We start from the raw sequence: 15,183 nt of genomic DNA, 5'->3' as shown, positions 1-15,183 counted from the left end.
CTGTACACACATGTGCACACACCACACATACAAAAGAGAAAAGGAAGCAATGTGACTCTAGAGAGGCCTTCCTTGTGCAGCCCTAGCTGGCCACTGTGTAAATCAACCTCAGACTTGTAGCAGTTCTGCCTCTGCCTCCCAAGGGCTGGGATTACAGGTGTGCAACACCACACAGGGCTACAACTAATTTCTCTTTTCTTTTTTTTGGCTTTTTGAGACAGGATTTCTCTATATAATAACTCTGTCTGTCCTGGAACTCACTTTGTAGACTAGGCTGGCCTTGAACTCACAGAAATCCATTTGCCTCTGCCTCCCAAGGGCTGGGATAAAGGTGTGCACCACCACTGCTCAGCTACAGGGTAGATGCTGAAGCCCCCACCAGGCTTCAGAGCAAAAACCCCTGGTTGCAGAATTCGACTCTCCAAAGTAGAGGTCAGGACGGGCTGAGCTCTGGGTCAGAGCAGGAAAAACAGCAGGATCTGTCGAGGTCCAGATGACCTCAGAGCTCAGCAACCAAAGGCCCAGAGGCCATTCCCTGGAAGATCCAGCCCCTTCTCAAAAGGTTGGAGCAAACCAAGTTCATTTCTAGGACACCTATACACAGACACCCTTAAGATGACAATCTCATACAAATTTACCACTTGATTCTACCAAGTCCCAATTGTTAAGAAACATCACATTAGCCTGACTGCTTTAAGGAACTGTGACCTTGGTTTGAAAGACTAAAAAAAACTCTTTCCAAATCTGGGCTAACCACTGGGTGCCAGGAGCATAGACAGACTCTCTCTCGACACAAGTAACCGTGATGGAAATGGCTTCACTTTTCACAAACTTCATACGGTTCTCATTTATCAGGTGTCTTTCCTGGTGGCCTCGGAGCTCTCCAAAGCTTCCAAATCTTATGTCACAGTCCTGGCCAGCATGGACTTCTCAGCTATGTACTACAGTTAAATGTTGGGCTTCCAAATGGCTCTGTGTGTAAAGACTGCCCTTGCAAGTCTGATGTCCTTGGTTCAATCCCCAGGACCTAAAAGTTGTCGCCTGACCTCTGGATGTGTGCTGTGGCATGTATTCATACACGCAAGTGCAACATTTGTGCACATACATGGACTGATAAATAAGTGGTAAAGGAACACTGTACCCAGAAAGTCTTCGGCTGGGTAACTCAGAAGGCATCCTAGACATCTTGAGTATAAACTTTAGAAAATTTGTTCTGTGATATGAACAACAATCATATGGAATACTCAGTGTTTCCACCTTTGTTCTCGAGATGAAGCTATCTCCAACATAACAAGTGATTCTCTCCTCTTTCTTCATTGTGAAGTCTAATCTAAGAATCTCTTCACGTGGTTTCTTTGCATTCATTCAAGTGCACAGGAGCATGACACAGCATGGAGAGCAGAGAACAGCTCAGTGAAGCCAGTCCCTAGGCCTCTGGAGACGCCGGTGACTGGGCTTAACTCACCAGGCCTGGCTGGCCCGTGCTTCCTCCACTGAACGATCGGGACAGACCCTGGTTTTGAATTATCTGACTTAATTTTCAGTTCTAAATGTTCTGGTTTTTTTTTTTTTTTTTTTTTTTTTTTGGTAGCATAGCTCCTTGAAGCTACAACCCTGCTGCCTGTACCTTACAGGTGTTAGGATGACAGGTGCTCACTTTAATGTCCATATATCAAGCTTAGCTTGGTTTACTCTATTTATTGGGAAAAGGTCTCACTTATGTAATACAGGCTGACCACCAATTACTGGCAATCTTCCTGCCTCAGCTTCCCAAGCACTAGGAGTAGAGGCATGTCCCACCACACCCGGTTTTGTTTTTAAATAGTTTCTATTTCTCCACTGAGACTTCCTATTTGCATAAACATATTCATTTATGCCCATGAGCCAATGTTAGCTATGAAAATTTTCTATCTGGGTTGAGGAATTAGTTCAGGGGTAGAATATTTGCCTAGCATGCAGCATGCATTAGGCCCTACATTAAAGTCCCCAGCACAACATGCATTTATGAACTTGTGCGCGCACGCACGCACGCACGCACGCACGCACGCACGCGCACACACACACACATGCCCGTGTGTAAAGTGAGGAGGAATTCAGGGCATTGTGCTTGCTTAAATCCCCAGCCCCCAAACACACTTTTTAATATCACTCTCAGCAATGCTGATTCTGTGGTTATAAGGAGAGCCCAAGAGCACACACTTTACTATTTTCTTCTTGTTTAGGGACAGGTCTCATTGATACTCAGAATGATTCTCAAACTGCTAGGCTCCAGTGGTCCTCCTGCCTCAGTCTCCTATCAGTGACACTCAGTCAACTATCAGTGTGACTTACAGTCACACTCAGGTGAGAACCTACATCCTCATAGGTGCTACCTCTTGACTCTGTTAACTCGCACACTTTTAGAAAAGGTTTTCCAGTTCTGTATGGTGGCTCACACCGGTAGTCCCAGCATCTGGACGGCTGAAGAATCAGCCTGCCTGGACTGTCCTGAGCTTGAGACCAGCATGGACTACAATGAATGAGCCTGTCTCAAAATACAAGACAATTGAGAAAAGGAAGCATTTTCCCACAACATTTCTAAGTCGTTCAGTCTATGTTTAAACACATCCAATTACATTATTTAGTATGAAGAATGACAGAAAACTAGCCTGAGCACCAACGCCGAAACTGGCGTAGAGAAAACAGGACAACAGATGGACTGCATGAGCTCAGACTCCATGCAGTGAGTGGTCTGTCGGCACACAGTGAAAAGCACAGTGACGAGAAGACAGAGTGGGCTCTTCCTTGAGCGGAGGCCTGCCTGGCAAGGCCCTTCAAATGCCCACTAAGGTGAACTGGGAGAAGGAAACAGGTGAGACGCAGGGTTGAGACAAGTCCAGGAACTCTGAAACTCTGGCACATCTAACTAGACTTCAAGTTCCTGGAGGCCAAGCCACACCTTCCTGGTCGCACCGTGGGCTGCACATGGCGGCTGCAACATTACTCAATGAATAGTTGCCTAAATTAGTAAACAAGAAATCTTTTGGGACCAAAAGACCATCAAATGAATGATCTACGCCGGGCGGTGGTGGCGCACGCCTTTAATCCCAGCACTCGGGAGGCAGAGACCGGTGGATCTCTGTGAGTTCGAGGCCAGCCTGGGCTACCAAGTGAGTCCCAGGAAAGGCGCAAAGCTACACAGAGAAACCCTGTCGCGAAAAACCAAAAAAAAAAAAAGAATGATCCAGGCCAAAGGCATTCCCAGAGTAGAAAAAGAATCCTCCACGTCAGCGACTGCACACAATTACATCTCGGGGAGCTCAGACTAGCCTTCCTCCAGCACCCTCCTCAGGAATACTTACGGTACTGGAATTTTCTTGCAGTTCAGAATCCGTGGACAGAAGGCCCAACTCACTCAGATAAAGTGAGTGATTTGTATCCTGTGAAAGAAAAAATTGCAATTAAGCAAAAAATACAATAAATGAAAATTAGAGTGGTACATTACATACTAACATACTCGATCACCAAGTCCTGAAGGTTCCAAATGTCTCTACGTGTCACTTACGAAAGGTCAGACACATCCAAAGCAGGGGCTAAGTAGATAGCTCATTAAAAAGAAAACAAAAACACACTGACACCCACACCCTTCCATACTCCCATCAGAACGAACATCTCTGCTCCACCTCCAGTTCTTCTGAGGCAGGGTGTCACAGAACCCAGCATGGCTTCCAATTCTCTACACAGCCAAAGACGACCTTGAACTTATGACCGACCATCCTGCCTCCACCTCCCAAGGGCTGGGATTGCAGGTATGAGACACCGTGCTCAATTGTTTCTTAGAGTGGTTAGGAGTTGTTTGAAGTCTAGTTTAACTTAATTTTATGTGTGTTTTGCCTGCATGCATGCCTGTGTACTATGTGTGTGCTTGGTGTTCAAGGAGGCCCAAAGGGAGCTTTGGATCGCTTGAGACTTGAGCTACACACTGAAGTGAACCTCCATGTGGGTGCTAGGAATTGAACCCAGGTCCTCTGAAAGAGCAGTCAGTGCTCTAAACTCTGAGCCATCTCTCTAGCCAGTGGCTAATAGTTTTTAAATTATCTTTTGACTCAAGTTGCAAAAAAAAAAAAAAAAAAAAAAAAGCATGAAATTACTAATATTTGTATAATTTCTCTCATCATTTATAAAGTGATTTCACATTACTCATTTGCTATTCAAGTAAACTGGAGAAGTATTATCTAATACTCTTATTTGAAAAACGAGGGAGCTGACCCTATGACAAGGGCGTGGTATGCCCCGAGATATATATATGTAATGAACAGAAGACAAGCGTGTGCTTCTGACTGAGCAGTCAATTCTCCTTCCTCCTCCCATTAGGGGTCTCCATTCGGGCTCCCCAGGTTCCTCCTCAGAACGGTGCTGCGAGTTAACTACTCAAATCCTGCTACTCAGGCAATTCTGAACTCTGGATTCCTGAACATGAACCACAATCCTTACACCATCGTGGGATCCTGCTTATATTCAAGTGGGTCAGACACTCCCACCCATGTATACATTCAACACATACAGACGACCCTCACCTCTCCACAGCCTGCCTTTCAGTTCCAGGTATCCATGGTCAACGATGAGTCAAAACTAAATCACAGAAATAAACCACCCTGAGTCTCAGACTGCATACCACTGAGGCGTATGATGCCATCGCAGGCCATCCTATCCCTATCTCCCATACAGCCACAGTCCTACTCACACCAGTTACTCAGCAGCTGTCTTAGGGAATCAGATCACTTGTCTTGGTGTTGCTGGCTTATGTTCAAGCAATCTTTCTTTTTCTTTTCAAAAAAGATTTATTTCTTTTTATGTTTCAGAGTATTTTGTTTGTATGTATGTAAGTCCTGGGTGCCGTCAGAGGCCAGAAAGAAGAGAGCTCCAGATCCCTTGGAACTAGTATTGTGAGCTGCCATTTAGGCGCTGGGAATTGAACCTGGGTCCTCTGCAAAAGGACCTTTTTAACTTCTGTTCTTGACTGCTGAGCCACAGCTTGGGCCCTAGCAACACCTATTGTCTTTAACAATGGCCAAAGCACAAGAGTGCTGCACCAACTGAGCGTTGCGCACCGTCTCAGGCCAGGAACACTGATAAACAAGACAGTCTCCGCACCGATCTGGCTTCCATTCTAGTGAGACCTAAAACAAACAAAACAAAACAAAAAACCACAGCACAGGAGATGAGTGCTCTGTGGAAAACAAGAAACAGCTTTTATGCTTTATGCTCTGGCCTTCTGGTCTCAGCTTGAGGGGCATCTGCAGCACAGAGGACAAGTTTCAGAAAACTGGTTCTCTACTTCCATCAAGTGGGGTTGCGGGAGCTGAACTCAGGCTGGCAGGCTTGGCAGCAATCACCTTTACCCACTGAGTCAGCCCATCAGCATAGGAATTACTCTTGTTTTAGATGGTTAGGGAAAGCCTTTCATATAAAAGGTATCTGAGTAGAAACTAAAGCAGGCGTGGAGCATGCGTGTCCGGCAGAGCGCGCAGCAAGTTTAAACACCTGGAGGGAAGAGTAGGCTTCTCTTGGTTTACCACAAAGAGGGTGACATGATGGAAGGAGAGGACAGGAAGTGGATGATGTCAGAAGTGACCAGGCCTTGAGGGTTACTGACAGGATTGTGACCTCTCCTCTAACGACAGAAGGCGCCGAGCAGTTATACAAACAGACCTTGTCTGTATTATTGTTCAGACAGAAAGGGCTCTGGCTGATGGAGGCCCATCATAGCCTGTGGAGCCCGGCTTAATACACAGGGGTACTGGGCAGGTAACCCCACAACCCAGGCAATCCCGGAACACACCGCAAGCAGACTGAAGATACCAGGAAAATGATCGGATTCTAGACAGGGTTTCTGTTCTGTCTCACAGAGCCCAGTCAGGCTCTGAACTCTTGATCCTCCCGCTTTTAACCCCTAAACGCTGGGATTACAGGCATACCCATCACACCCGGCCAGACTCTAGACATACTCTCCTGGTAGAGATGACCGACTGTTAGGGGCTATGGGATGTAAGTTGAAAAGGAAGGGTCCCCAAGACTTGCTTGGCCCTCCACCACTAGAGAAACTTAGCTGCCTGTGCTAATGCATGAATGCTGTGAGAAGCAGGTTTGGACTGGTCAGGTTGGAGAAGATCAGTATTATCTGGGTGAAGATGTCAGCGGGAGGCTGGACAGGCCCAGGCTGGCACTGTTAGTGTTAAGCTCAGGGCACTGCAGATGGCCCCTGAAGCCTCAGACCAGGAGTCATCCTTCTGCTGAACAGAGGGATGCAGAGATTCGCCCTTACAAGACTGAACCCTGGCACACCCAAGACTCAGTGTGATGGCTCTTCTGTTTGTCAACTTGACTACATCTGGAATTAACTAAAACCCCTCAAAAAGGGATGGACATACCTGTGAGGGATTTTTGTTTTGTTTTCTGGTATAACTTGGATCATTTGAAGTGGGAAGATCCACTTCTAATCAGGATCTTTGAGGTGGGAAGACCCACCTTTAATCTAGATCAGTGGCTCTCAACCTCTTTGTGGGGTGAACCAATCCTTTCACAGGGGCCATTGGAAAACACAGATATTTACATTACAATTCACAACAATAGCAAAGTTACAGTTATGAAGTTGTAACAAAAATCATTTTATGGTTGGGGGGTCACCACAAACGAGTAACTGTGATAAAGGGAGGGCTGTAGCGGAGCTGGAAAGGTGGCTCAGGCCTGGCACCACTGATCTTTCGGGATGGGAAGATCCACCACGAATCTGGGCCACACCCTCTGCTGGAAGCCTACATAAAGGACAAGGGAGACGAAACTCTCTTTTGTCCGCTTCCTCCTGCCCCGGCTACCAAGTCCATTTCTTCACTGGCATAGAGCCTACTTCTTCAGGATTGTGTGTGTGTGTGTGTGTGTGTGTGTGTGTGTGTGTGTGTGTGTGTGTGTGTGTGTGTAGGAAGAGTGAGAGAAAGAGAGAGATTCATTTTTTTTGTTACTCTCTCTAGAGAACCCTGGTTATTACACTCAGTGTTGTTTGCACAGCTATAAAACAAGGAACTGATCCTGATATGGCCTAGGGAGAGCTGGTTCTGCCTGGTTTTAGCAGGTGAAGAACCTGAGGTGCCCAGCAGAGATCTGCCTAAGGCTATGCGGTTAGTGACAGAAGAATGGTTACAACTGGGGATGCTGAGCACCAGAGGCCATCCTCCTCACAACTGATGTCACCTCGTCTCTAACAATGCAGGCCTTAAGAGGCTGGCTCTGGAGTCACACTGGCTCTGGAGTCACACTCATGACAAGCTGCTATTTAATTTCTCCTTGCTCCAAGGCTCTTTGGTTTTGGGGTTTGGTCTTGTTTTGTTTTGTTTTCGAGACAGGGTTTCTCTGTGTAGCCCTGGCCGTCCTGGAACTCATTCTGTAGACCAGGCTGGCCTCGAGCTCACAGAGATCCGCCTGCCTCCGCCTCCCAAGTGCTGGCATTAAAGGCGTGCGTCACTGCGGCCGGCCCTCCAAGATTCTTACTCAGTAGTGTGCGAATGGTGACAATCCGAGGTCGTGATGAGGCAGCACCGGGAACAGACTCGGGCACGCATTAACATTCAACAAATATTAGTTATCATATTATTACCGAGCTCAGAGTCCTTTCACTGTCTATTGTGTGTGTCGGTGGCGCCACAGCACACACGTGGAGGTCAGAGAACAACTTGCAGGAGTTGGTCCTCTGCATTCACCATGGTCCAGGGATCAAACACAGGCCATCGGGCTTGGGGCAATCACCTTTACCCACTGAGTCTTGAACCAGCACCGAGAGGGCTTTACAAAAGATCCTTATGTAAAAACTAGAAACCACAGACTTCTGAGTGTGCTGTCTCTCCACAAGTATAAACCTTATTTCATACTTTCTGAATTTCATTACTCCGAAGGGGACCAATGACTAAGTCAGCCTGGAGCTGAGGAGAGATCCAGGCTGGAGGGCTAAAAGCAGGAGAGGCCAGGCCAGAGCAGATGAGGCGCAGTCTGGGGAGGGAGGAGAAAAGGTGCTAAAAACCACTAATCACTCACACAGCAAAGACTCAGACAAAACCAGAAGCGGACTCAACGGCGTGAATCCAGACCAGATACAGTCTCAAGGCAGAGCGCACAGACTCCTCTCCCAGCTTCCGTTCTTCACCCACAAGACAGTAAGATAACGGTAGGACTCTCTTTCTCGGATTAACAGATTTAGGTCACCGATTCCTACCAAACTAGAAGGAGCAAGAGGGCTGGCAAGATGGCTCAGTAGGCAAAGGCTTCTGTGCCAAGGCTGAGGACCTGAGCTCAATCCTTGTGACCCACACGGTGGAAGGGGAGAACCAACTTCCATGACTGTGCACTCGAGTGCACACAATTAACAAAATGTAAAAAAAAAAAAGGGGGGGGGAGCACAAACATCCCAAGATCTCTCTAAAATGGAGCTGTAGGGGAGCAAGATGGACAGACTTACAAGAATAACAAATGAAGCTGGGCGGTGGTGGTGCACACCTTTAATCCCAGCACTCAGGAGGCAGAGGCAGGTGGATCTCTGAGTTCAAGGCCAGCCTGGTCTATAGAGTGAGTTCCAGGACAGCCAGGGCTACAGGGCTACCCCAGAGAAACCCTGTGTCAAAAAACTAAAAAAAAAAAAAAAAAGAATAACAAATGAGGGAGCTCAGAGTTTGAGAGAGAGCTGGCTCGGTGGTTAAGAGCACTCGCTGCTCTTGCAGAGGACCCAGGTTCAGTTCCCAGCCCCGACACAGTGGCTCTCAACCAGCTGTACCTCCAGTTCCAGGGGATCCAATGCCCTCTTCCAGCCTCCAAGAGTACCAGGCACACAGGTGGTGTATATACACAAGTTCATGGAGGTAAACACCCATCCACATAAAGTAAAAAGAACAACAGACCAAATCTCCTAAAACTCACAGAGGCCTCCCCTGCAGCTCAGTGTTCTCAGGCAGGCACTCTCAAACCTTTTATTCTTCAGACAATCAAAGGGGCAAGGGAACCCTCTAGACTAAGCCTGGCTCTCTGATGTTGACAGATGTGTGAGGCAACATTAGTTTCCATTCCAAAGGCAGGACACTTATCACCTACCGCACTCACGAATGGGACAATGACACTATCTTAAGAGTTCCACGCCAGGCGAGAGGCCCCATGCCCATAATACTAGCATATGAAAGACTGAGATAGGAGAATTACTGTGGGTTGGGTGAGATTTTTGTCTCAAAACAAAACAGAGCTCCAAACCACTGGGCTGGAATGACAGCTCAGTCCATAGACTTCAAGACTCTAAACCTATGGGGTTTTTGTTTTGTTTTGTTTTGTTTTTTAAAGCTGGGGTGTGGAACACACTTGTAATCCATACACTGGGAAGACATGAGACAAGATCCCGAAGCTCTCTGGATGGTCAGCCTAGTCTACTTAGCGAGTTCCATGCCAATGTGAGGCCCTATCTCAAAAGGATAAAAGGAGAGCGAGACAGCAGCTGAGGAGCAACATTTAAGGACATCCTCTGATCTCCAGCAGGTACACACGAGGGCCGTATTGCCCAGTATGTACCCTTACATACATGAACACACATGGGGACTGGTAAAAGAGAGACTGCCTAGACTCTGGAAAGCCAGTCAATGGCACCTTCTCCCCCACGCCTGCTGGATGGCAACACAGCAGGGCTAAGCAGATGAACTGGGAGGCTGGTGACATTTCCGGCTCCCACCATCCCATGGCAGAGGCACACAGATCCCGACCCATCTTTTCCCCTCTGGGTAACCGAGGACTCAACAGCTGTAAACAACCGCTGCCCTGCAGGCCCAGCATAGAGCGACAGACAAGAGCATACCTCTGATCCATTGTGTTGTGGAAGTGCACTGTAGGCCGTTCCTTTGTTATCGTGACCTTTCATGTGACTTTTGAGACTGTACTGAGTGCTAAATGTCTTCTCACAGCCGTTACTGGGGCAGAAGAAGGGTCTTTCGCCTGCAGGAATGCAGAAGACGTGTTAGTTTCACCATGAGGCAAAGCTCTCCCTTCTAACAACACAGGGAGGGTCTGCGCCAGAGCTCTTCAAAACTGAGCCAACTGAGCAGCCTTTCTCAGTCTTGAAACCCAGTGCCGACGAGGGCAGCAGCGGCGGCGGCCACCTCACAGCTCTTCCGAAGGGTTATTTCTGGTTTCATGGCTTAAGGCTGAGTTTTTAACTCTGTCCTTAGATCCTTCATGAAAGAAAACAGGCACTGCATGCGAAGGCCACGCTGACTGTGCTCGCTCTCTTCCTAGTTCTACAGGTCTCAAGAGAAACCTGGATAGGTCTGCTGAAGGCTTAAAGGAAAAATGGAGAGCATGCCAGGCTATGTCGGTGACCTTTAACCTGGGCACTGATGAGGCAGAGGCAAGTGGATCTCTAGTTCTAGGCTAACCTGGTCTACTGAGGCAGTTCCACAGGACAGCCAGGGCTACATGGAGAGACCCTGTCTCAAAAAACAGCAATAACTCTGGACCCCAACCCCCACCCAACCCCCCCAAAAAAACAGAAAGAACAAAAGAAAGAAGGAAAAGAATGGCAGCCAGCCTCAACTCACCAGTGTGCGTCCGGACGTGAGTTTTGAGGTGGTGGCTTGCTGCAAACGCTTTCCCACAGCCATCGTGGTCACATCTAAACAGGTTGTTTACACAGAGACAGACAAGTCATTCAACAAGAGAACTCGATCCTGAAGAGCTCGTGCGTGCACACCAGAGCAAATGTTTGGAACGCTAGGATCTGATCAGTCACAGTGGTTTTAGAGGCGGGAATGAGAGGACTTGGGAAAAAAAAAAAAAAATCGGAGGTGGGTTCGCAAGACGGCTAGGCCAGGTAGAGGGGCTTGCCACCAAGCCTGATGTTCTGGGTTCGGATCCCTGGAGCCCACATAATAGGGCAGAAATAACTCTATCAAGTCGTCCTCTGACTGCCACATGTGTACTGTGATATACAAACACACAGACACACACACACACAGACACACACACACACACACACACACACACAGACCACTAAATGAATGAATGAATGAATGAATGAATGAATGAATGAATGAATAAATAAATAATAAATAAATGTAACAAAAAGGGAAGGAAAAGGAGGCACATCTGGAATCATCAGGAGCCGAGAGTCCTGTAGGTAAGGCAAGTGTTTAGCATCCTAGCAATAAAAACCTGGCTAATTGCTGGACAGAACTGTGCTGACAGTGACAGTCTGTGGAAAATCTATGGCCACTGAATTATTATGCATATCAAGGGTGGTAAAGAGAGTTGGGCCTACAGACATACATCTGCAATCATAGCACCCAAGAGGCCGAGGCAGGAGGAGGCTCACAAATTCACAGATAGCTTGGCCTACAGAGCGAACCTTGTTTCAAAATGGGGGAAAAAAAAAAAAGAAAGTGGTATGCATGGAGCTGGAAATACAGCATAAAAACACAAACCAAATGCAAAGCACTGGTGTGGCTGTAGTTGAGAACTAGCCACAATCCTCAGTACTTAGCTGACCCCCTCCCCGTCTCAGACAAGGTCTCATGAATCACAGGCTGGCTTTGAACTTTGAACTCTGTAGCTAGGATTACAGGCATGCACCACTATACCAGCTTATGCAGTGTGAAAGCTTAGGACCAGGGCATCATGAATGCTAGGTGAGCTATACTTCTAGTCCCCACATACTCTCTTGATAATCAAAGCCAGGAATAACCTTCACCTCCTCAGGATTACTAAGGCATTCATCACATGCTTCCTTTATGGCATCTCTCATTTCCAATCTTATTTCATATCTGTGTGCATTGGGGCGAGGGTGTTTGTCTGAGGCAGGGTCTCACTATGTAGCCCTGGCTGGTTTGGAGCTCACAGAGAGCTCCCTGCCTCTCCATCCCCAGTGCTGAGATTAAAGGTGCATGCCTCCATGCCAGATGTGTGCATATTTTTTAATCTGCTTTCTCAAAGGCAGGGTCTGTGTAGTTCTTCACATTGCTTTAGTTGTTACATAGCAAGAACTTATTATTTACATATATGACCAAATAGATTTTTTTATATATCTAAACATCTTATTTATTTAAACAGAAAGTTTCTTTAAAGCCTTTTGATCTTTAATCACATACAATCATCATTGTATATATCTAGGTCTCCTCTAATATTCAAGACAAAACTGTTTTAATCATCACAAAAATAAATGCATGTACCTATATAAAAACAGGAGTCCCCCCAGCAACCTGGTGGAGGTGGATAAGCCTCTGCAGAATAACCAACTGGACTTTAACCTCCTGTTTTTAAAGGGGCTGAGACTCAGGAATGTATCTGTAATTTAAAACCTCATTTCATTTCATTGGTATCTGAGAGCCAGCTGGTCCTGAAGACTTTTCAACTGCCTCCCAGTGGGCTAAGGAGGATGAATGACTTGAAAAGGAAGGGTGGCATATTTGATGCCATAACTTTAAGCAGTAGCCCCTGTCAGAATTCACGGACAGTGTTTATGGGAAATCCCCAACAAGACTTAAATCACAGTTATGGGGATCTTTACAAACTGAATACCTTATGAAAAGTCATATAGTCATCTGAGGCTGCTTCTGAACACTTACTGAAGGCCTGGAACTATGCCACGTGTTACATGCAATCAGAGGAAAAAGAGGATGGTACAAGCCGCCTCACGCTTACAGACTTTTCTACTGTGGATGAGGAGGCTGGGGAGACGGCTCAGGAGTCAAGAGCCTTTACTGTCCTCATAGAAGACCCAAATTTAGTTCCAGCTCCAGGGGATCTGACACTCTCCTCTAGCCTCCATGAGTACCAGCACACACATGACATGTACTCACACAGATACACATACTTAGAAATAAAAATATATTTTAAAAATAGGATTTTGATGTATCCACATAAAAAGCATGTGGTTCTGTATGTATACAAACATGAGCTATTAAAAGCAACAGCAAATACGTAACAGAGTAGAGCATGCAGACCACACTAAGCTAAGCCTCTTCCTCTCACCTTCCCTCATGAGCATGCTCAGAAACAATTTAAGTCTCCTTTCTTAGGTAGGTCTCCCTTCTCCACGCTCAAGCCACTTTGGCTGATTCAGACACTGCCTACAACTCTGTTCCTCCATCCCACTCAACTAAGGATGTTTAGTTTTGTTTCGGGGAAGGGGTGTTGACACAGGGTCTTATCTGTAGCCCAGGCTACATCCCCCGCCCTTGACTAAGGATCTCAGTACTTCCCTAGTACAGAGAAAAGTATCTACCATATAAACAGCTTTCAAATAATGCAGGAATAAAGGAGGCAGAGTGGCCGGCCATCACCCAGGGAAAGATGCTTTTGAGCCCGCTTGCCCTCCCCCGACCCACGGAAGGTGGTCACCCTGTGGGAAGCTAACACCACTGAGGAAGGAAACGGGTAAGGGAGCTTTCTTCCTACTCTGAAAACTTCCTATCGAGATGCCCGCTGAGACTGGTCAGTGAAAACAGAAAACAGCAAGGCCTACCGAAATGGCTTTTCTCCTGTATGGGTTCGAATGTGCTTCCGCAGGTCACTGAGTGTGGTGAAGTACTTGCTGCAGCCTTGAGATTCACAGTTAAACGTTTTCCCTGTGTGAAGCCTCTGATGTGCTTTCAACCTGCAAAATGTCCCGGAGAAATGTCCCACGCAGAAGGTACCACACACAGAGCCCCCCAGTGCCAGCCTGACCCCCTCTGGGGCCAGCGCACCAGAAGGCTACACCAGAGCACATTAGCAGCTGAAACTCACCCAAAGGGAAATGCAGAGATGCAATGGCACAGGGGTGTGGGCACTGATTCCTCAGAGACAGACCCCTTTGGGCTCAAGTCCTGGCCCTGAACTGCTAGCCAGGGACCCTGCAGAACTGCTCTGTACTTCTGTTTACTCTTCTGGGGACCAGCACTTAGAATTGTGCCTTGCACAGTGCACGCATCAGTGTCAGCCATTATTACTTCCCCCACCAAGTACTAACCAGGACCAACCCTGCTTGGCTTCTAGGATCAAATAAGATCAGGCACTTTCAGAATGGTATGGTCTATTATTTTGTTATTTTATGCCTAATACTGAAGATCTGTGTACGTCTCCTGACACAAACATGGAAAAAGAAATAGACATCAAGTGGCCAACTCCCCACCTCTCAGGATAGAAGAAAGTTGTCTCCAAGGCTTTGTGCCAACTTAGCCTTGTGCCAATGGGAAGACTACTCTATGCCAACTACTAAAATCCCAAGGCCATGCTCTCACTCTTTGAGATGCAAACCTACACACAGGTGTGCCAACATTTCCCCAGCCCGTGGTACATCTATTTTTAAGTAGTAGGTTCTGATAATGCATTTTAAATAGGTGAGTACAGCTATGCTCTCCCAAGTCCCCAAAGCTGTCATATGCAAGGAGAAAGCGTTCTGTGGTCCCAAGCTCAGCGTCAGGAGGCTGGCAGAGCCATGGGGAGGCTGACCTGTACAGTGTGTTGAATGCCTTCTCACAGCCCTGCACATCACACTCAAATGGCTTCTCCTTTGTGTGCACTCGCACATGGATCCTGAGGCTGTAGGAGGTGAGGAAGGCCTTGCCACAGCCCTCCTGGTTACAGACGAAGGTGTACTCTCCTCGGTGAGTCTTCTGGTGGGTGCGGAGGTTGCCTGCTGTGCTGTAGGTGCGGGGGCATCCCTCAAAGGTGCACTGGTACCGCTTTACCTGACAGAGGACATGGAACACCGTATCAGTAGGGCAAACAGCCGCCCGGATCTCACGTCTCCACCCTGGGACAGGGTCTCATCAAGCACAAGCTGACGGCAAACTTGTAGCCCTTAAACTTCTGATTCCCCACCATTTCCTCCAGAGAGCTTGCATGCATGTGTCAGCATACCAGATCTGTATACGGTGCTGGGGACTGAACCCTGGGCTTTGTGTATGGTGGCAAGCACTTGACCAACTGAGCTACAACCCAAGCCCTAAGTCTATCTTTTTAAAAGCTTTTGTAGGTAGATGGAGAGCTGGCTCAGCAGTTAAGAGCATGCACTGCTTATAGAGGACCTGAGTTCTCTGAATCCCCATCAGGCAGCTCACAACTGCCTATGACTCCAGCCACAGGGGGATCTGTCATCTATGCCTCCATGGGCACATACACTTGCCCTGCAAACATACACACACACAG

General features: G+C 47.3%; 1 protein-coding gene across 1 annotated transcript in view; it reads right to left on the bottom strand.

Annotated features, from left to right (window-relative positions):
• Window positions 1–15,183, bottom strand: part of Mtf1 (metal regulatory transcription factor 1) — a 46,470-nt gene that overhangs the window by 11,491 nt on the left and 19,796 nt on the right. Inside the window, 5 exon segments of the mRNA XM_076565047.1 lie at window positions 3,342–3,419; window positions 9,857–9,993; window positions 10,596–10,669; window positions 13,517–13,648; window positions 14,485–14,723. Of these exon segments, the coding sequence (XP_076421162.1) occupies window positions 3,342–3,419; window positions 9,857–9,993; window positions 10,596–10,669; window positions 13,517–13,648; window positions 14,485–14,723 (660 nt within the window).

Source organism: Peromyscus maniculatus, chromosome 2 (genome assembly GCF_049852395.1).
Source record: "Peromyscus maniculatus bairdii isolate BWxNUB_F1_BW_parent chromosome 2, HU_Pman_BW_mat_3.1, whole genome shotgun sequence".
Lineage (NCBI taxonomy): Eukaryota > Metazoa > Chordata > Mammalia > Rodentia > Cricetidae > Peromyscus > Peromyscus maniculatus.
This window is presented reverse-complemented; position numbering and strand designations above follow the sequence as displayed.